We start from the raw sequence: 23,029 nt of genomic DNA on the forward strand, positions 1-23,029 counted from the left end.
TTGTTTCTGGTTTTAATCAGATACTACTGCAGAGAAATAGACCAGCAGGGCTGCCAGGCAACTGGTATTGATTAAAAGGAAATAAACATGACAGCCTCCATATACCTCTCTCTTCAGTTCCCCTTTAAGGCAGAAATAGCCGAACCTGATCGGATCCGCTTTACTGTGCAGGTGCGAGTTCTTTGTGCCTGCGCAGTAGAGCAGATACGATCAGGCTCGGCTATATCCGCCTAGCCCGTGCGAAGAGACGCTACTGTGCCTGCGCTGGATACCGGAGAGGTAAATAAATCCTTCAAGGGGGCCGAATACTTTTGCAAGCCACTGTATATCAGTGGGAACATTAGAGAAAACACCTATCCTGCTCTCTGTTTCATTATTTACTGTCTGCTTGTTATCAGCCATGATAAAATCCTGGACTGAGCATTCAGTCTGGCATTGCTCAGGAATCATTAAAGCTGAGTCTGTCTTCTCTGATATCTTTTCAAGCCCAAACCTGCACCCTTGTGGCTCTGCTTTAATTCTCTGATGTTCCCACTGATATATATGGTAAAATACATGAGGATGCTTCATCTCTGGTTCACTTTAAGGGCTCGCTGCAGTGCCGACCACCCAGCACACAAGTGATCATCCCCCCCCCCCCCCCCTCCTTTCTGCCCATCTGTCCACCAATAGAGCTTTCTGTTGGTGGGCTCTGATCGCTGCTAGGGTGTTTATTTTCTTATTTATTTCCTTGTTATTGTTTTTTAAATACATTTGGCCGTATTTTTTATTATTTTTATTTACCACCCTCCCTCCCTCTGGCAGCCAATCCCAGCAATCGGCTCTCACAGCCGATCGCTCTCTGAGCCTCTCCAGGGGACAGCCGAGTGTCACTGTTGTCCCCAGTACAGTGCTGCCTTAGATCGCAGCGCTGTTCAATGTAAAGAGACAGAGATTTCGCCGTCTAACAGTCTCCTATCAGCGATTACGCGCGATCTTCTGCAAAACATGCCAATTGGCGTGATGCGGTCTTTAAGAAGTTAAAGAGGTTCTGTGCTTTAAAAAAAAAGACACTCTGGTGGAGACTCACCTCTGGAGGGGTAAGCCGCAGGGTCCCAATGAAGCTTCCCCCATCCCTGTAGCTGCAGGGAATCCAGCGCTGGCTCCCCCGAATCCCGATCCACCCCTCAGCGCTGCCTGGCACTGATTGGCCAGGCAGCGCCTGGGGGGGGGGGGGCAGCGGGTTGCGGCGAATCGAAGCGAAACGGCAGCGATCGGGCAGTACACACAGCTAGCGAAGTGCTAGCTGCGTGTACCAAAAAAAATTATGCAAATCGGCCCAGCAGGGCCTGAGAAATCCTCCTGCGCGGCTTACCGCCAGGAAAGTTAAGTGGTTAAGCAACCAGCCTAAAATGTGCAAACCTTACCCCATGCAGGATAGAATACTCACCGAGCCTCCAGCCACATTTTGTAGCTCCTAGCAGCCGGCTTCGATCGGACGTCCTTTCACATGTTGGGTCAGGTGACACAGTCAGAGCCGTGCACGGATGCCAGAAGCCGTTAGGAGCTACAGGATATCGCTTGAGACCTGGTGAGCATTCTATGGACCGCCCCCCCCCCCCCTCCAAAAAAAGTTGTTAGTTGAGTCTTCCAGTTTCCTGAGTTCCAGACAACGGGGGTTTTGCTATATTCGGCTGCCTTTCTCCATAAACAAACACTTTAATTCTACTGAGAAGCAATTGGACTCCATTTTAGACCGTTTAACACACCCAGAATTTCCATGTTTTCTGCTTTCTCCAGGGCCTCATCTCCTTCGTCGGGCTTTGTTATATATATACGGAAAGTCGGCATGCACCCACTTTGCTGGTGCGTCACCAATACCTCCCTCACCTATGAGAAGAGCACTGTGACCTCTTCGGATTGCGAATACTTACATATCTACTCCTACTTCCATAAGACCATGGAGGAGTCCAAGTACGTCATCGAGGAGATCTCCCGAATACAGAACTACTTTCAATGGGAAAAGTACTTTCGGTAGGAACATCGGGTGACTTAATACAGTTTGGTAGTTCATGGTTTGATAGTTCACAGAGATAAAAACACTCAGGACTGTAGTTTAAAGCGGAATATAACCCTGCATTTCAACTTTGCTCTAAAACATTATTTACAGCATATTATACAGCATATCTAGCTGCAAGCAGCTTCAAAAGTTTATGATTATTTATTCCTTTGATACAATGAGGGCAGCCCCATGTTCTGTTTGTCACAGGCTGAGGGCTGGATATGCTATCAGCTTGCCTGTGTGTAAATTCAGTCCCTCCTCCCCTTCTGCCTCTGAAATCTCTGGCTAGTAACCTCCTCCTCCCCCTGCCCAGACTGAGCTCCCATAAGCCTTTACTACAGTGCCAAGGCACAAAAGGAGCTGTGGGCAAAGCTTGTTTAGTTTCTAGGGAATTAGAGTATTAAAACAAAACTTGGCTTGGGAAATGCCCTATAAACTATATGAAAGGAACACAATTATGCAATGAGTCAAAGTTTATGTTGGATCCACTTTAAGGGACATCCAAGACCAAAAAAAGATGTGTAATGGGTACATACTTTTGTTACTAGTGGCATCCTTTAGCAGGCTGTGTCCTCTGTTACCCCCCCCCCTCCCCCCCCTGTCCACCTCCTTTTGTCTGCCATAAATCCTGTTAGTAGGCCACAACTAGTTCTAGTCAGGGCCTTTAAACCAGAAGTAGCCCCTCCATAGTAATAAGCGAGTGCCAGGCAGAAGGAGAGCCGCCAGGAGTGTAGACAGCGCTGCTAGCACGACTATGGGGAGTCTACTGCGCATATGTGAGGGTAATTACTTCTGGTTCAAAAGTCCTGTCTAGTACTAGTGGACAAAAATAGGCAGACAGGAGGAAAGAAGGACACAGATGCTATTAGTAACAAAAGTCTGTACTCCATTTCACATCTTTTTTTGCTCTCGGATGTCCTTTAACCCCCTTGGCGGTATGAAAAATACCGCCAGGGGGCAGCGCAGCAGTTTTTTTTTAATTATTTTTTTTTTTAAATCATGTAGCGAGCCGAGGGCTCGCTACATGATAGCCGCTGCTCAGCGGCATCACCCCAGCCCCGCCGATCGCCTCCGGCGATAGGCGATCAGGAAATCCCGTTCAAAGAACGGGATTTCCTGGAGGGCTTCCCCGGGACGGAATGACGTCACCGACGTCGGCGACGTCGGGACGTCATTGGGAGACCCGATCCACCCCTCGGCGCTGCCTGGCACTGATTGGCCAGTCGGGGGGGGGGGGGGGGGCGCGCCGCACCGGATAGCGGCGATCGGGCGTGCGGCGGCGATCGGGGTGCTGGCGCAGCTAGCAAAGTGCTAGCTGCGTCCAGCAAAAAAAAATTAAGTAAATCGGCCCAGCAGGGCCTGAGCGGCACCCTCCGGCGGCTTACCCCGTGTCACACACGGGGTTACCGCTAAGGAGGTTAAAGGGACACTGTAAGGGGGTCGGGGGAAAATGAGTTGAACTTACCCGGGGCTTCTAATAGTCCCCCGCAGGCATCCTGTGCCTGCGCAGCCACTCACCGATGCTCCGTTCCCGCCTCCGGTTCACGTCTGGAATTTCAGACTTTAAAGTCTGAAAACCACTGCGCCTGCGTTGCCGTGTCCTCAATCCCACTGATGTCACCATGAATGTATAGCATAAGCCCAGTATGGTCTGTGTCTGCACAGTACGCTCCTGGTGACATCAGTGGGATTGAGGACACGGCAACGCAGGCGCAGTGGTTTTCAGACTTTTAAAGTCTGAAATTCCAGAAGTGAACTGGAGGCGGGGCTAGAGCATCGGTGAGTGGCTGCGCGGGCACAGAATGTCTGCGGGGGACCGTTAGAAGCCCCGGGTAAGTTCAACTAATTTTCCCCCGACCCCCCCTACAGTGTCCCTTTAACTACTTTGGCCTCCTGGACGTACTAGCTACGCCCAGGAGGCCATGTGCGCGTCCGCGCACTCCCGGCCGCGGATCGTTAGCCCACGAATCAGTGAATCGGGCTATGGTGCCCGATCACTGATTCCTCTCCCCCGCAGAAAAAGCGACAGCTTCTCTCAGAAGCTCCGCTTTTTCTGGCTGTTGCGTCCCCCGTACGTCCCTCTAAGCGTGTGTTACGCTTAGAGTGACGTCATGTAAACAAACTCATGGCCGCCATCTTGTGGCCAAAAAGTAAAACTACAACTAAAAGTAAAAAAAAAAAACTTAACACACATTTACATTATAAAAGTTCTGTTTACATCCCACCCTCCCAAAAAATACCCAAATAAAATGTTTAATATAAAAAAACAAAACATTAAAATAATAAAAAAAACATGTAAATATTTACCTAAGGGTCTAAACTTTTTAAATATCAATGTAAAGATGAAATATTTCTATACTTTTTTTATTTTAAACTTGTAAATAGTGATCGATGCAAAACGGAAAAAAATGCACCTTTATTTCCAAATAAAATATCGTTGCCATACATTGTTATGGGGACATAATTTTAACGGTCTAATAACCGGGACATATGGGCAAATACAATACTTGAGTTTTAATTATGGAGGCATGTATTATTTTAAAACTATAATGGCTGAAAACTGAGAAATAATGAATTTTTTCCGTTTTTCTCTTATTCTTCCTGTTAAAATGCATTTACAGTAAAGTGGCTCTTAGCAAAATGTACCATCCAAAGAAAGCCTAATTGGTGGCGGAAAAAACAAGATATTGATCAGTTCATTCTGATAAGTAGTGATAAAGTTATAGGCTAATGAATGGGAGGTGAACATTGCTCGGATGCGTAAAGTGAAAACGACTGAAGGCTGAAGTGGTTAAAGGATACCCGAAAGTGACACGCGACATGATGAGATAGACATGTGTATGTACAGTGCCTAGCACACAAATAACTATGCTGCGTTCCTTTTTTCTCTTTCTCTGTCTGAGAGAGTTAAATATCAGGTATGTAAGTGGCTGACTCAATCCTGACTCAGACAGGAAGTGACTACAGTGTGACCCTCACTGGTAAGAAATTCCCATTTTTACCTCTTTCTTGCTCTCAGAAGCCATTTTCTGCTAGGAAAATGTTTTATAGTTGGAATTTCATATCAGTGAGGGTCACACTGTAGTCACTTCCTGTCTGAGCCAGGACCGAGTCAGCCACTTACATACCTGATATTTAACTCTTTCAGGCAGAGAAATAAAAAAAGAAACACAGCATAGTTATTTGTGTGCTAAGCACTGTACATACACATGTCTATCTCATCATGTCACATGTCACTTCGGGTATCCTTTAACCCTGTTTGTACCAGCAGTCTCTGGCAGACGAATCTCTGCACAGACCTGCAGGTTACGCTGCTCTCCCATTGCGATTTCATTGGCTCCTGACCCTGTCATCTATGTAAGCTAATGGGATTGGCTCAGAGTGATCACGGGATCATACTGACGGCAGGGTAAGCGGGCTGCTGCGGGGGCAGAGTGGCGGGACCGCACGGCGGCGATGTTGAAATCTACATCCTGTCAGAAATAAGCAGCCACAAACAGGACATAGATTTCAACTAGCGCGCTTCGGAAGTGGTTAAAGAGACTCTGAAGCGAGAATAAATCTCGCTTCAGTGCTTATATTCAGCAGGGGCATGTGTGCCCCTGCTAAAACGCCTCTATCCCGCGGCTAAACGGGGGTTCTGTACCTCCCAAATCCACTCGTGGAGTCCCGGGGATCTCCTCCGCATAGAGGCAGGGCTAACCGCCGCAGCCCTGCCTCAAGAGCATCTATCAGCGCGTATCTCCGCCTCCCCCCCGTCCCTCTCAGTCTTCCTTCGCTGAGAGGAGCGGGGATAGGCGGCGATGCGCCGCTGATACATGGCGCTGAGAGGCAGGGCTGCAGCCATTAGCCCTGCCTCGACAGCAGCAAAATATACGACGAAGTTGGTCGCGGATTTTGCAGGGGGGGATTTGGGAGGTGAGGGACCCCCGTTTAGTTGCGGGATAGTGGCGTATTAGCAAGGGCACACATTCCCCTGCTGAATATAAGCTCTGAAGCGAGATTTATTCTCGCTTCAGTGTCTCTTTAAAGACTGGTCAAAAAATGTATCTGAGCGGAAGAGTTGAATGATAAGTGTATTTAAAGGGTCACTTAGGCCTGAGGGAAAAACATTCATTTTAACTTACCTTGGTCTTCTTGTAGCCCCCTGCAGTCATCCTGTGCCTGCTCCGTCCTTCTGCGGCCCCCAAGCCAGCAGCGGCAACCCCCTGAAAGCTGGCCAGTCAAAGGCTACTGCACATGTATGGCCCCCGAGCTGCGTGCACCCTGCATTGCTCCCCCATTGCTGGTAGTGTTCTGCACATGTGCAGTAGCCATTTTCCCATACTGCACATGTGCAGAACGTTGCCATGCACGAGGACAAGACGAGGAGGCGCGTGGGTCGGTCAGCTTTCAGGGGGTCGCTGCTGATGGAGGGTCTCGGATGTAAGGGGCGGGCACAGGATGACAAAAAATCTCCAAGTAAGTAAACTTTTGAGGGGTTTTTACCATTAGACAATTGACTGGAGGCTGCCATATTTATTTCCTTAATACCAGTTGCCTGGCAGCCCTGCTGATCTATTTGGCTGCTGTAGTGTCTAGGGGCGTAACAATTGAACCTCCAAGTAGGCCCGACCTGAGAGACTGACAACTAAGGGCAAGGAGAGAGAAAAACTTTCTGCCCTCTGCAAAATAGTTCTAATGACTGTATCTGCTCAGCCACTGATACAGAATCATGTAAGGTTTTGCAGACAAAGATTTATAGACAGTTGTTCAGCAGGGTCTTCTGTATAGTGCCGAGCCCCCAACCTCTCTACCCCTCCCCAAGTGCTGTGTACTGTAGTGATGCTGGAGAAGGCTGCAGAGTCAGTTATGTTCCATCAGAGATAGACAGAGTGGGCCATATGCAATTCTCTTTTTTTACATGAGTTTTCTCCGAGGTGATCATTTTTCATCTCGATTTTAAATAACTTTCCAGCGCTTTTCAACTTAAAAAGTACCAAAAAGTAGGTGAAAAAGTTCTATCAAAACTATTTTGAGCATTTTCTTGCTTTCTGGTGGCTTAAAGCGGTATCACTTTATGGTGGCACCATAAAAATCAAATTTCAACAGCAACTGGTCTGAATGTATTAAGTGATAAAGATGCTAATCCTGCATTCAAAACTTTCAAAACTTTTTCTGCTGTTATGATTTGGAGTTATCACATACTTAAAGCGGAATATAACCCTGCATTTCAACTTTGCTCTAAAACATTATTTACAGTATATTAAATGCAACCAGCATTTTTTTTTTTACTAGACCAGCATTGGAAGGGTTACACAGAGCTTTAAAGTTCCTGGAGATTTCTGCGGACGCATCCGAAGCTGACATAGATACATTTTGTTTACATAAATGTATCTAAGTGTTGAATGTGACTCATCTCTCAGACTGAGAAGGAGTTGGAGGACAGCCAAAGAGTGTGTAACATTTCTCAATAGATACATATAACAAAATAGAATGTAACAATCTGAACTTCTGCATATCTCTCCACGGAACTTTAAACCTCTGTGTTTAACACTTCCAGTGCTGGTCTAGTAAAAAAAAAAATGCTTTTTGCATATAATATGCTGTAAATAATGTTTTAGATTAAAGTTGAAATGCAGGGTTGTATTCCGCTTTAAGGAACACTGGCCCTTTAGTAGTCGTGCCAAAGAATTGCATGCTGGGGGTTCTTTTTATCTATAATCTATTCCTCCTCTTCCCTTTATTTCCCTGCCAGCTTCTTATCTGAAACCTAATCCCCTACTCACTTGTGTTTACAAGCAAGGCTGAGGCGACTCAGCGATTGGAGGAGACAAGAAAAAAAGTAAAGGGCAGAAATGACATCACGAGTTAGCCTTAACTGTGGGCAAAAGACATGGCCCCCACCAGGAACAGAATTCTCGTCATTTATTATATAACATTCACTGAAATCAAAACGTGGACAGTATAATACATGTGTTATGTAAGTAGATCAAGTATTTATCTACTTATGTATGTGTTTTTTTTACCTGGCATAGTATGGATGATGCCAAATGGTTTTTTGAGCGTTGTTGTGTAGCAGATTACAAATATTGTTACAGTAAAGCTGTTCAATACAAGAAATGCACCCTGACACTGCGCTCATATGCGGAGCAGGTATCTATATAAATTCAAGTCCACAAGCAATAACCATAAAAACGTCCTTATTAAGACAGTAAGATGTTTGTGGTGGCGCTCTTCCTAGATGCATGCATCGTCAGTTAAAGTTCATAGAATAAGTGGATAAGCACTTAATATTGCTTGTATTTCTGGAGATAATTGAGACAAAAACAGCAGCCCCCCCCCCCCTTCGGGGAAAGACTCACCAGACTTCGCGGCCTTCTGGGCCTGCTCTCGCATTCGGGGTATTGGCCACCCCGCAGCCCCTCTGGCAGTCCACTCCTCGATGTCACAGGTCTGCATAAGCAACAAAGGGGGTCCACATAGCGTAAAAGCGTACTACTTTATTGTAAAAAGCCTTAAAACAAGTAAAAGTTTGGCTAGAACAAAATGCCATACAGTATAGCCACCCCTCTGTTCCAGTGTACCGCTAATATAGCGGATATAGGGATCAACTGCACTTAGCTAGCGTCAGGTCACAGCAGACTGTCACCCAACACGCCCTCCCTGCAGCAAACTCCCGGCTACTGTCAGTAGGTCAGTCAGTAGCCGGGAGCTTATCCACTTATTCTATGAACAGTAAAGCGGTTACTGAACAGCTTCTGTAACAAAAGCCCCTGGAAAACAGCTCTGATGTAGCGTTTCCACTTTCCTATACTTTAACATTTAGGCAGAAACGCCTCAGAAATCTCAAAAATGCTGCAGCCCCCGAGTTTGCGTTTGTGGAAAAAACGAGCCGCTCTGGTGTGCACCAGCCCATTCACTTTCATTAGCCAAGCGGTTTTCCCCCTGCAAGCGTTTTAAAAACCGCTTCAGAACCGCTCTGGTGTGCACCAGCCCTAAAAGAGGTGTTTTTAGCCTTTTTTTAAAGCTTTCCAGAGAAGGTGCCTAGGAGAAAACTCAGGAGAAGAAGTAAATTGCATATGGGCCCATGTGTGTCTGCATGTGTAAAATCATGCACGTTTTATCACAGAAGCCAATGTAATTGATAGAGAAAATGCTCCCAGTGCTTCACTGCTGTCTGTTTTTATCTGCATGGGGAAAACACATCCAAGTGTGAATTAGCCAACTGAATAACATTGATTCTCAGTTTACACCACTGGTAGTGTCTGAATAACACCAGAACAAGCAGGCATCTAATCTTGTCAGACCTGAAAATGTCAGATACACCTGTTCTGCTTCATGCTTGTTCAGGTTCTATGGCTAAAAGTATAAAAGTGGCAGAGGATCAGCAGGATAGCCAGGCAACTGGTATTGCTTAAAAGGAAATTAATATGGCAGCCTCCATATACCTCTCGCTTTAGTTGTCCTTTAAAGAGACTCTGTAACAAAATGTTCAGCCTTATTTCTTCTATCCTATATGTTCCTATAGCTGTTCTAATGTGGTCTGTCTTACTGCAGCCTTTCCTAGGTGCACAGTGGCTGTATTATCTCTGTTATATAATCTAATCTTCTTTCCTTTGTCAGCTTTGTCGGCTGAGGCAGAAATGTGCTGCTCTGCTGTGATAGGATAGAAGTTATACACACCCTCTCCACGCCACCTGCAGGCTCTGTGTGAGTCGCAGACTGAGCTCCTCTCAGCCTATCACACTCTGGTTAGCAGCCATGTCTTTTGTTTGTAAACACTGCCTAAAAATGGCAATTACAAGCCAGGATTGCAGCAGGGAGGGGCAGAAACAGCACAGAGGGGCCCAGGAGAACATGATGAATAGAATGGTATGCTTTTTATTGTAAGAATTTTAGAGTGCAGATTCTCTTTAACATAAATGTTGTGAATCGTCTCTCTACTGTCTCATAAGGAATAGAATATTTATAACCCATAAGTGATTTTTGCCATGTAGAGACATGAGAACCTCTCTGGCTGCCTACTTACTTTATTTTTTTTAATAAAGCCCATCTTTACAAGACCTGACATGAAGAAGGTCACCTTGATACAGATTTCTCCCATAGCTGTAGTGAGGATGTCACATGGGGACTTCTGGTCGATGTCCTGATCACCTCTGGAGCATCTTCTAAGAGGAGGGGTGATGTAGGCTGCTAATGGAGGAGGAGTCAATGTTAGGGTCACCAGATACTCACCTTATCCGGTGGGTTCAGAACTGCGACTGTGGGTGCCGACTCCCGATAAGTAGAGTATAGGTATATAATTACCGATTCTCTGCTGTTTGGGTTAGTCATGCGGATTTCCGTGGTTTCGACACATATCGACTATCCGTTGCCCTAACCTAAACCAATCCCCCATCCCTAGACAAGACAGACAAGACACAGAACATTTGTTTTGTGCTTTTCCTCTGAAGGTTTCAAAGTGCCAGAGCTGCAGCCACTAAAGGGCTCTCAGTAGGCAGTAGCCGTGTTAGGGAGACTTGCCCAAGGTCTCCTCACTGAATTGGTGCTGGCTTACTGAACAGGAAGAGCCGAGATTCAAACCCAGGTCTCCTCAGGTTTAGTGAATTGGAATTTGGGAACAAGGTTCTGGGAAGGTCCTTGACGGTCGCCACACTATGGAGGGGAATGTCTTGGGCCTAGGGAAAGGATGAGACCGGGAGCCCTTATGGTGTAGTATTGCTAGACTAGTGGGTTAGGTAATAGTGTGGGTAATAAATACTCACAAAGGTGGGTTGCCCTGATGCAACCAATGACAATCACATGCGGAAAAAACCCGTTTCCGCTCAGTGTACTGGAACACTATGGTACCAGGTGGTCGCTCTCCTTCTGTGGTCCTATATACTCCCCGATGATATAGTAGCACCTCAAAGAGGTGAGGGATACAGAGGCAAATCGGTGGAGGCGCCCTTAATCTTATTAACAAGCCATTAGTGGAGAAATGAACTCAAAATAAAATTTCAAATAAAAAGAGGTATCTTACCTCATCAGAAGACTCATACAGGTAGAAAAGGAAGTCTTTTTTTATTAAAATAAAGGATAAACTGTAGACAACGCGTTTCACGGGACACAGCCCGCTTCATCAGGTCAATAAACAGAAACCGTAATTGCCAGCCTTGCAGTGCGGGGGCGCATATAGAAACTATATATATATGCGCCCCCGCACTGCAAGGCTGGCAATTACGGTTTCTGTTTATTGACCTGATGAAGCGGGCTGTGTCCCGTGAAACGCGTTGTCTACAGTTTATCCTTTATTTTAATAAAAAAGACTCCCTTTTCTACCTGTATGAGTTTTCTGATGAGGTAAGATACCTCTTTTTATTTGAAATTTTATTTTGAGTTCATTTCTCCACTAATGACTTGTTAACCAGTTCACCCCCAAGGGTTTTTATCCTAACGGACCAGAGCAATTTTCAGTTGTCAGTGCTCCTCCCTTTTATTCCCTAATAACTTTATTACTACTTATCACAAGAAAATGATCTATACCTCGTTTTTTTCGCCACCAATTAGGCTTTCTGTGGATAGTACATTTTGCTAAGAATTTTTTTATTCTAAATGCGTTTTAATGAGAAAAACAGAAAAAAAAAGAAAAAAAATCATTATTTCTCAGTTTCCAACCATTATAGTTTTAAAATTAAACATTTTCCTGTGGATAAAACAAACACGTTTTATTTGCCAAGTTGTCCCGATTATTAAACAGTTTAAATGATGTCCCTATCACAATGTATGGCGACAGTATATTATTTTGAAATATAAGTGTTATTTTTCTTTTGTGTTTTTTTTTATTCTGGCCATAATTACAAGCCCCTATGTAATAAATTAAAATTAATTTCCCTCCATAAAATATAAATTAACAAAGCTGAGTCCCTAAGGCAACTATTTATTTATTTTTTTTAGCTGATTTTTTTTTACAAGTGTTTTTTTTTTGGGGGGGGGGGGGGGAGGGTTGGAAGTGTAATTTTATTAAGATCTGCATGTACTTGAAAATGAATGTATTTTGTAGGTGTAATGTACTTTTTGGCCACAAGATGGCGCTAGTGAACACTCATAGGAAATGTTCACTTTTTTCTTTTTTCTTCACTTTATTTAATTGTTACATTTCCTGTTATTGTGAATGGACGTAGCCGCTGTTCGCGGTCACGTCCATATACTCCAGGCACTGCGATTGGGTAGAGGACTGTTCGGTCCTCTTCCCCAATCACCCAGCACGGAAGCCCGACGGAAAAAGCGGCGGTAGCGGCGCACACACGGCGGTAGCATCGGCGGGAACGCGGGACGTATTAAAACGTCATGTTGCTGTTAATAGCGGTAAGCATGACGTTTTAATACGTTAGGATGTCAGTAAATGGTTAATAAGATTAAGGGCGCCTCCACCGATTTGCCTCTGTGGAATTTGGGAAGATGATCAGTAAAATCTGCTGGTTTCAGCATTACCGAATGCAATAATGCTTTGTGAATAGTGGCCAGTGGAGGCTGTCAGGCCCATAGCATTGCTGGGGAATAGTGGTCTATAGATACAGAATGCTGGTTAAGAGGAATAACATGTAAACAACAGGCAGCCAGGGGCATTCTCATATCTCATAAGCTGGTTATACACCATACAGTCTCAATCTGTATTGTTAAAATCGCACAAAAGTAAACATACCAGTGCGTTAGGGGACATCTCTTATTACCCACTGTCACAATTTCGCCGCTCCCAGCCGCATTAAAAGTAGTCAAAAACAGCTTTAAAAAGTTTTTTATAAACAAACAAAATGGCCACCAAAACAGGAAGTAGGTTGATGTACAGTATGTCCACACATAGAAAATACATCCATACACAAGCAGGCTGTATACAGCTTTCCTTTTGAATCTCAAGAGATCATTTGTGTGTTTACCTTCTGTCCCCCTGCAGTTCTCATGCACTGAAGAGTGACAGGCTGATTGTTCTGCAGACAGCTCTGCCCTGTCTGTAATTCCTCAGCATGTGTCAGCCAGCTCTTTTCAAAGCCACAGAGGAGGATTTTTATCCAGCTCCCTTTCACCGATAAGAGAGCAGAGATGCTTCTGGCTTATGTAAATAACACACACACAGGAGTGTGCATAGAAGGGCCTGGAGAGGGGTGTGCATAACAGATCAGCACGGAAGAGTTGGCAACCTTCCAGACACAGGGCGACAAGTCCGACAGGGGAAAGATACATTGATTTATTACAGAGACGGTGATAGTAGAAAGTGCTGCAGTTAGGCTAGGTCCACACTAGGAATGGTTGCAGGACGGACGTTGCAGTCCGGGATCAGGGGAAGTACCACCACACCGCAAACTGATCCGTTTAAAAAAAAAAAAGTGCATCCGTTTTGCATCAGTTTCCGTGCAGTTTTTTACCCCAAAAAATGGACAGAAAACGTCTTTATCATTAGGAATGTAGTGGGAGGAGGAGGTTTTGGGCCAATAATACGGTTCAGGCTATCCGTTTTTTCATCAGTTTTTGGTGCTATTTTGCCTGTGGAGTTGCGTTTTCTCATTGCTTTTCACTACCCATCTGTTTATCTGTGGTCCGTAAAAATGCATCAATTCCGGACCTTCCGTTCAAGTTTTGAAAACGGGTCCCTGCAAACGCAGAGGGATCCATTTTTTTCTTGGGTGAGGACGGCTGCTATTTTTAACATTAGTATCCGGGACTCCGTTTTTCATCAAGGCTGAAAAACGCAGCCACGGATACGTTTCCGGACCTAGTGTGGACTAGCTCTAAGCCAGAGCACATTAGAATAGGTTTAGGAACTTGTAGGATGGTAGAAAAAAGGATGACATTTTTGTTACAGAGTCTCTTTAAGTACAAAGGTTAGGTATGGCAGGAGGAAAGGCATAGTTAAAAAAAAGAGATGGGCCTTAAAGAAAACCTAAAGTGAGAGGGATGTAGAGGCTGTCCTATTTACAGTGGGATGTGAAAGTTTGGGCAACCTTGTTAACCGTCATGATTCTCCTGTATAAATCGTTGGTTGTTACGATAAAAAATGTCAGTTAAATATACAGTGGTGTGAAAAACTATTTGCCCCCTTCCTGATTTCTTATTCTTTTGCATGTTTGTCACACTTAAATGTTTCTGCTCATCAAAAACCGTTACCTATTAGTCAAAGATAACATAATTGAACACAAAATGCAGTTTTAAATGATGGTTTTTATTATTTAGTGAGAAAAAAAAAACTCAAAACCTACATGGCCCTGTGTGAAAAAGTGATTGCCCCCCCTTGTTAAAAATTAACTTAACTGTGGTTTATCAAACCTGAGTTCAATTTCTGTAGTCAGCCCCAGGCCTAATTACTGCCACACCTGTTTCAATCAAGAAATCACTTAAATAGGAGATATCTGACACAGAGAAGTAGACCAAAAGCACCTCAAAAGCTAGACATCATGCCAAGATCCAAAGAAATTCAGGAACAAATGAGAACAAAAGTACTGTAATTGAGATCTATCAGTCTGGTAAAGGTTATAAAGCCATTTCTAAAGCTTTGGGACTCCAGCGAACCACAGTGAGAGCCATTATCCACAAATGGCAAAAACATGGAACAGTGAAGAACCTTCCCAGGAGTGGCCAGCCGACCAAAATTACCCCAAGAGCGCAGAGAAAACTCATCCGAGAGGCCGCAGAAGACCCCAGGACAACATCTAAAGAGCTGCAGGCCTCACTTGCCTCAATTAAGGTCAGTGTTCACGACTCCACCATAAGAAAGAGACTGGGTAAAAATTGCCTGCATGGCAGATATCCAAGGCGCAAACCACTTTTAAGCAAAAAAGAACATTAAGACTCGTCTCAATTTTGCTAAAAAAAAAAACATCTCAATGATTGCCAAGACTTTTTGGAAAATACCTTGTAGACCGACGAGACAAGTTGAACTTTTTGGAAGGTGCGTGTCCCATTACATCTGGCGTAGAAGTAACACAGCATTTCAGCAAAAGAACATCATACCAACAGTAAAATATGGTGGTGGTCGTGTGATGGTCTGGGGTTGTTTTGCTGCTTCAGGACCTGGAAGGCTTGCTGTGATAGATGGAACCATGAATTCTACTGTCTACCAAAAATTCCTGAAGGAGAATGTCCAACCATCTGTTCGTCAACTCAAGCTGAAGCGATCTTGGGTGCTGCAGCAGGACAATGACCCAAAACGCACCAGCAAATCCACCTCTGAATGGCTGAAGAAAAACAAAATGAAGACTTTGGAGTGGCCTAGTCAAAGTCCTGACCTGAATCCTATTGAGATGTTGTGGCATGACCTTAAAAAGGCGGTTCATGCTAGAAAACCCTCAAATAAAGCTGAATTACAACAATTCTGCAAAGATGAGTGGGCCAAAATTCCTCCAGAGCGCTGTAAAAGACTTGTTGCAAGTTATCACAAATGCTTGATTGCAGTTATTGCTGCTAAGGGTGGCCCAACCAGTTATTAGGTTCAGGGGGCAATTTCTTTTTCACACAGGGCCATGTAGGTTTTGAGTTATTTTTCTCACTAAATAATAAAAACCATCATTTAAAACTGCATTTTGTGTTCAATTATGTTATCTTTGACTAATAGTTAACGGTTTTTGATGAGCAGAAACATTTAAGTGTGACAAACATGCAAAAGAATAAGAAATCAGGAAGGGGGCAAATAGTTTTTCACACCACTGTATCATATATAGGAGACACACACAGTGATATTTGAGAAGTGAAATTAAGTTTATTGGATTTACAGAAAGTGTGCAATAATTGTTTAAACAAAATTAGGCAGCTGAATAAAGTTGGGCACCACAAAAAAGAAATGAAATCAATATTTAGTAGCTCCTCCTTTTGCAGAAATTACAGCCTCTAAACACTTCCTGTAGGTTCCAATAATAGTCTGGATTCTGGTTGAAGGACCATTTCTCTTTACAAAACAACTGTAGTTCATTCAGGTTTGATGGCTTCCGAGCATGGACAGTTGTCTTTAACTCACATCACAGATTTTCAATTATATTCAGGTCTGGGGACTAAGATGGCCATTCCAGAACATAGTACTTGTTCCTCTGCATGAATGCCTTCTCATAATTGGACTCACCTGTGTATGTAGGTCAGGGGTCACTGGGCTTGCCAAGTCAATTTAAGTTACAATAATTAGTTCTAAAGGTTTTGAAATCAATAAAATGACAACAGTGCCCACATTTATGCACCTGCCTAATTTTGTTTAAACAATTATTGCACACTTTCTGTAAAACCAATAAACTTCATTTCACTTCTTAAATATCACTGTGTGGGTCTCCGATATGATATATTTAACTGACATTTTTTATCGTAACAACCAACGATTTATACAGGAAAATCATGACTATTAACAAGGTTGCCCAAACTTTCGCATCCCACTGTATTTCCTTTTAAGCGATGCATATTACCTGGCTGTCCTGCTGATCCTCTGCCTTTAATACTGTTAGCCATAGACCCTGAACAAGAATGCAGATCAGGTACTCTGACTGGAATAGCTGCATCCTTGTTTCGGGTGTGTGATTCAGAAACTACTGCAGCCAAATAAATCAGCAGGCCTGCCAGGCAACTGGTATTGCTTAAAAAAATATAAAAATATATGTATGGAAGTCCCGCTTTAGGTTTCCTATAACAAAGGTTTTTAGGCAATCACATTCCATGTTTTAATAGCCTTCGTTATTCTCTCTCGCATTTTTTTTTTTTTAGGAAAATGGATTACATGAAAAAACACCTTTTAGGCTTCCAATATAACTGCTTGGAACGGTACCTATTCCACGGCACCAGCCCATCCCACTTAAAGGCCATTTGCACACAGAACTTTGACCCGCGGGTCTCAGGAAAACATGCAACTAATTACGGCAAAGGCAGCTACTTTGCCAGGCACGCCAGCTACGCTCACAACTACTCCCCACCCACCAAAGAGGGTGACCACTATATGTTCCTCGCCAAAGTCTTGGTGGGACGTCCAGCACTGGGAAACCCCTCTTACACCCGACCGCCACCGTTGAACAGGGCCTCTGAATCTAGTGTTCTGTATAACTCGTGTGTGGACAGGCCCCAGCGACCAAACATATTCATCATTTTCGACAACGACCAAGTCTATCCATATTTCCTAATCCGATATCAGGAGGTGCAGAATGTGCTACACCTGGATTAAAGGATGCCTGCCGTTAAAAACGAAGTCTTTGAAGGGAATGCAGTACCATTCCACATATTCAGTTTTCAGTAGTGGAAAAAAAAATTTGTGTTTTATCTGGAAAATATCAAACATTATGTATGATTATTTGCTATTTAGGTGATGGCCAGATCCCAAAATTGGCCACTTCAGTAGATGGGCGGCCTATACCCAAAGTGCAAACTAATGTGGTGAGGAATTTGCTGCTTTCGGACTTAAGATGGCCAAAATGGGACCTTATGAGAGCTGGCCAGCCAAGGTTGCAAAAAAAAAGGGGCAAAACCACAAAGTTCAGCGGCGCTAACTGCAATTCCCAGGCACCCCAACCTGTCCTCAATTTTGCCCCTGTGTCCCCTCACCTCTCCCCGCTTCACCTTTTGTCCCTCCACTCTCTGTGTCCCCTCACTCTGACGGAAGGAAAATAGACTGGTCAGCTTCCAGTCTTAGCACGCCCGTGTGTGTTTTTTTTTTTTTGCAGTTCTGTGTTGCCGGTATTCGCTGCCGTATGATGACGTTTCCTGTACTGGCAATAGGCTGAAATGCAAAGCTGGAAAGGACACACAACTGGGACTGGCTGCTGCCCTATTTTCCTCCCGTCAGAGTGAGGACACGGAGGTGCAGCCTGGAGAGGTGAGAGGACATGGGCAAAATGGGGAGGGTTGAGTAGCCTGGGAATGGCAGATCCTACCAACGGTTAACTTTGATGTTTTGCCCTCTGTGTGGGACTTGGCTGGCCAGCTCTCGTCAGATCGCGTTTGGGCTGTCCAAAGTCTTACAATTGTCAGTTACAGTAACGACATTCTTCGTTGACTTCTGGCTGTAACATTTACAACGTCTTTCTGACACTGACTACCAGGGATGGTCAATGAGGTGCTCTTAATTCCGAGCTTAGTTTATGTTCATTTTTGGTAAATTTTTGCAGCTTGGAAATAGACCAAGAGAAGGTAGTAAGTAAAATTTCCATCCGCTTGGAATTCTTAGTATCTCATTGAAGATGCCTACTGGTGACCATAGATGGCTGATGCTGATGATCCCATGCAGATCTAATGTGAATCGTTTGCTGCTTTGAATTGGGACAAGCCTATTCACTTCCTGGTGATTTGGATTGGCCTAGCCCCAATTTGCTATAAGTTTACACTCAAGTTGGAATTGTTGATGTTCTATGTTCGCTCCTCCCTTCTCCCCTCTCACTCTCCTTATGCTGGTCCTACAGGTTGCCACAAAGCTGGTGGTGGTTATTGTTCTGAACAGTCAAGTAGCACCACCTACTGGATATATCAGTTAAAGTGACCCTGCAGCGAGCTGTGAAATAAAGTTAGATACTCGCCTATTGAGAGGGAAGGCTCTGGATGCCATACAAAGAGCCTTCCCGGGTGCTCTGTGTCCTCATTTGCCCGCTGTCCCTTTGGTGGAATTATTTGATCAGCAGGTCGGCTTTCCTTAGCCAGGCTGCATAAGTACTCCTCAGAAGTCTTTGAAAGCAATATCTCCACTGAGTACTTCCAAAGATGAGTGGATCCACGTGCCACACACGCAAATCCAGGCTCGTGCATGTGCAGTATGGGTGCGCTCGTCTTCAAAAGCACTTGGCACGACTGCTTCCAAAGCATTCTGAAGAGTCTCGAAGGTGTGTAATTTGACCAGAGGGACAGTGGTGGACCAAGTAGACGGAGAGGACAGAGAAGGCTCAATGCTATCTAAGAAATAATCCTATGCATTATTTCTTACTTGCGTGCAGAATAAGGAAAATAAAATAAACTCCAGGAGGAATTTTAGGAGGAGGGTGAAAACCTAAATTCTTGATTAAAGTAATTATATTACTTTATCCAAATAGCTCTTCCTTAGATTTGTGGATTAAGCAATGTTTATTGAACGTTACAGGAACTCTCGAGGTACAGAAGTCTGTTTTTTTTGTAGTTAGTCTAGTTAGTGTAGAAGTCTGCTTTTTGTGTAGAAAGGTGAGTATACACACATTACTCCTGTCACACGTCACTGGAGGAATGATCGCGGTTCAGATAGGTCACTCCGGTATTCCAGAGTCACATGTACTGTTGCTGTGGGGAGGAGTGATGGCAGCGAGACATGATAGGACTTCTCCCAGTGGGTGAAATTCATTAGTTTCAGTCACTCGCCAATGTTGCCTCCTCCATGTAGTATGAGGGACAGCAGATTTTTAATACTATGAACGGATTGTGCAGGTAAGGTCTCATAGTTCATGGAAGTGGTCAGATTGGCCAATCAAAACTGGATGTGAGAACCGGGCTTAAAGAGACTGTAACTAAACAAATTTCCCCTGGGGGTACGCACCTTAGTAGGGGAAGCCTCTGGAACCTGTCGAGGCTTCCCCCCGTCCTCCTCCGTCCCACGGAGGTCTCGCTGCAGCCGACTGAAAGCACAGCCAACAATTTGTCAGGCTGTGCAATATTTACCTTTCCCTGTTCCAGTGGGGGCGCTGTTGCTGCTCTCTGCTCGGAAACAGCCGATCTCTGTCGGGTCCGCTCTACTGCGCAGGCGCTGGAGCCAAAAAGGTAAACATTTACATGCCCGCTATTCAGTGGGCCGCAGTGAGACCGACGTGGGACACAGCAGGACGGGGGAAGCCTCGATAGGATCCAACAAGTTGAGGTGATGTTTTGAGAACCTCCTTTAGGACCCCCATTTTCATCAGCAGCCTTGATTGTAGTATGGTTTCGTACTTGCTAATAGAGGCCTCCTCCTCGTGTTGCTTACAGTCTTCTGTATTACTTGAGTCTCTGGATGGAGATTTGTCCATTCCATGCTTTTCTACTGAGCCATCAGCCTGCTGCCATCATCTCCTCTAGTGACCTTGTCTGGTGGCCAAGTGGTCCAGCCAAGTATAGACTTCTGGGCCCGATGTGTATGGGCCCTCAGGAGACTACTTTACTATTAAAGAATAGTATACTTATAATTTGTCTGAAGGATTGCACTGTAAATTCCCCTATGAGTGGGAACCCTACCAGGCATGGAGATGTGTAACTAGAGCCCCCGAGCTCACAGCAAACATTTGGGGTGACAGAGTGGTGAATGTCTGGGCCTTACAGCTACTAGGGTTCTCTCGATCCCATTCCTGACGCACTCCCACTTCATGACGGGTACTAACCAAAAACCAGAGTCATTTACTCCACTGGAGGTAGTGTGCAATATCTGGAACATCTATGTTATGTTTACAAGTTGATGTTTTACATTTTTTTGTTATTGGTTATATTGGTTTGTTTTTGGTTGTATGTTACAATCAAAGTTGGTAAATAAATGCTTAAAACAAAAGTTCAGCCATTTTACTCATTTTGCAAAGCCTCATGAGTTTCATTTTTTTAGGCACAAGGCAGAGCAATAGGTAGATGCTTCGAGGTGTCTACAGGTGGTTGAAACATAACGTAGTGAATAAAATTGCTTATTTTTTAACGTAATTTTTTACACTATTCACTTATAAATAATTTATTCTACAATCAGCTTTTGTCGATAGTAAATCCTAGTATCCGGCACCGGCGGGGATCACCTGATGCTGGATTCATGTGATTGCCGGTTGCTTAAGCAACCAGCCAAAAAAAAACAACCCGTGCAGGATAAAATACCTACCAAGCCTCCAGTGATGTCTTGTAGCCTTCCTGTAGCTCCTAGCAGCCTTCCGACGTCCTTTCTGTACGGTTCCTGGCTGGTCACCTGACCCATGTCGGGTCACGTGACATGCTGGGAACTGTGCACGGACGCCATAAAGCCGCTAGGAGCTATTAGAAGGTTAGAAGATGACGCTGGTGGTTCGGTTAGTACTCCCCCCCCCCCCCCCATAAAAAACCCCACAGTACAGCCACCGTTATTTCCTCAGTCATGCCGGTTAGTTGAGACTGTTGCCTGCTCCAGTTGCCTGCTTTCCAGAAAACTTTGCTGTATTGCTGTTGGTGCTCTTACTAACTAATGACTGTGGACTACAGTCTTCCCATTCATGTGTCTCTGCTTCCTAAAAGGGAATAACAAAAGTTTACGAGAAAGTTTTGGTGGGTTGAGACGGAAATGCAAAGGTAATATTCTACAGTGTTAATAAATGACTTTTATATTGGTTGTACAGTAGATTGTTACTCATTAACACCTCAGTGGGAAGCTCTCAGAAATGATATCTCTTTTACTGTCTAGTTTACAAAGTCATCAGGTCTGTACGGCGCAGTAGTTCTGCTCCTGCGCAGTACAGACCTGATGACGTCGGCTAGAGCACATGACCCGCGCCGTGGAGCTCACAAAAGTGGCGAGGTCGGCTTCTGCAGCGGAGGACACCGGCAGTGAGCAGAGCTGCGGCGAGGGCACAGGACGGCTGCCAGGGGCTGGAGGATGCCCCAGGTAAGTGGATTTTGGGTTGTTTTTTTATTAGCTTGGACCTCAATACCAGTTTCCTGGCAGTCCTGCTGATCTCTTTGGCTGTAGTAGTGGCTGAATCACAGACCTGAAACAAGCATGCAGTGTTCTCCCCAGAAATTTTTTCCAGCCGGGTGGCATGAAAAAGTAGCCGGGTGGAGCAAGATGAGAAAATGGAAGGCCGGAACTTTTCTGCACAACTCTGCTTACAACAGAGGAGCACATGACAGCCACCAAAACTAGCCGGGTGGAACACCTGGCTAAAGGAGCCTGGGGAGAACACTGCAGAGCACCTGATCTGCATGCTTGTTCAGGGACAGTGGCTGAAAGTATTAGAGACACAGGATCAGCAGGAGAGTCAGGCAACTGGTATTATTTTAAAAGGAACAACCCATATCCTTCTCAGCTTAGGTTGCCTTTAAAGTGTTTTTTCCTTATGCCACCGAACACATGCTAGATGGAACTTGGCCAAGGCGGACAACAGTGACCATGTCTGGCGACATCATGGTCTGGTGACCATCCAGCGTGTCCAGCAGCTCCCGCCTTCTCTCAGCCATTGATTTGCCTGGCAGGTCGATTTGGCTGAGTAATGGCTAAGTGCATTGTTCTCTCCACTCCCCTGCTGCTCTGTCGTACTTCCGCCCCCTAGCTCTAGAACATGTTGCTGCCTGGTGGGCTAGTGTCATCCTGCAATGTCACCCGAGGGATCAGGTCCCCGCCAAGCGACATTCATCTGGCGAGTGTACAAGCCTAAAAATCAATGTATTTTCTCTCCCACTTGTGAGCGGCTACCTCCATTCCCAACCTCTCTCACTGGAGAACAGCTGGGACTGCCAGACTAAAGGCGTCCATCACTGTGATTGGATCTACTGGAGATTGATACCCCAACATAGCCACCCAAAGGTAATGCCGAGAAATTTCCAGCCAAAATCTTTTGAAATTATTGATTGCTCCGGGAGGAAGGATCAGGCTCGAAAGGTGGTGGTAAACTGACGGTCAGGTGACGCCCCCCCAGGTCTCCTCCATCTATCCCAGGGGTCCTGCAGAGTGTTGGCAGTGGAATGTGCTTACCTATCTGTCGGCGCATTCCCTACTGTGTCCTCCTGTCTTCATTCCCGCTGGCTGCCTTTTCTCCATGACCCGGCGGCATGTAACGTGCTTATGCACATGCCACCAGGTCATGTAGAACAGGAAGCCGGAGGGGGTGGAGACAGAAGGACACAGGAGGGAGCACGCTGGCGGACAGGTAAGTGCATTCCACTGCCAACACTCTGCAGGGGCCCCAGGAGAGCACTGCTAGGGGGGCGTCAGCCGGCCCAGCTGCGGGATTTTAATGAATTTACAGCTGAAATCGGTTAAAAATCTATTTGCAGTGTGTGGAAGGAATATATCCCTCTCTCTGATCAGATTTCGATCTGAGAGGGATCTATCTTTTGAGCACGTCAGGCGGCTATCTGGCA

The 23,029-nt window shown here is 45.0% G+C and overlaps 1 protein-coding gene across 1 annotated transcript in view; it reads left to right on the plus strand.

Annotated features, from left to right (window-relative positions):
* LOC137562549 (protein mono-ADP-ribosyltransferase TIPARP-like) overlaps window positions 1–20,472 on the plus strand; it is a 65,395-nt gene extending 44,923 nt beyond the window's left edge. Inside the window, exons 5-6 of the mRNA XM_068273995.1 lie at window positions 1,780–2,013; window positions 16,736–20,472. Coding sequence (XP_068130096.1) covers window positions 1,780–2,013; window positions 16,736–17,186 — 685 coding nt within the window. The 3' untranslated portion in view covers window positions 17,187–20,472. The remainder of the gene's footprint in view (window positions 1–1,779; window positions 2,014–16,735) is intronic.
* Window positions 20,473–23,029: the final 2,557 nt, after the last annotated feature.

This window comes from Hyperolius riggenbachi, chromosome 3 (genome assembly GCF_040937935.1).
Source record: "Hyperolius riggenbachi isolate aHypRig1 chromosome 3, aHypRig1.pri, whole genome shotgun sequence".
NCBI lineage: Eukaryota > Metazoa > Chordata > Amphibia > Anura > Hyperoliidae > Hyperolius > Hyperolius riggenbachi.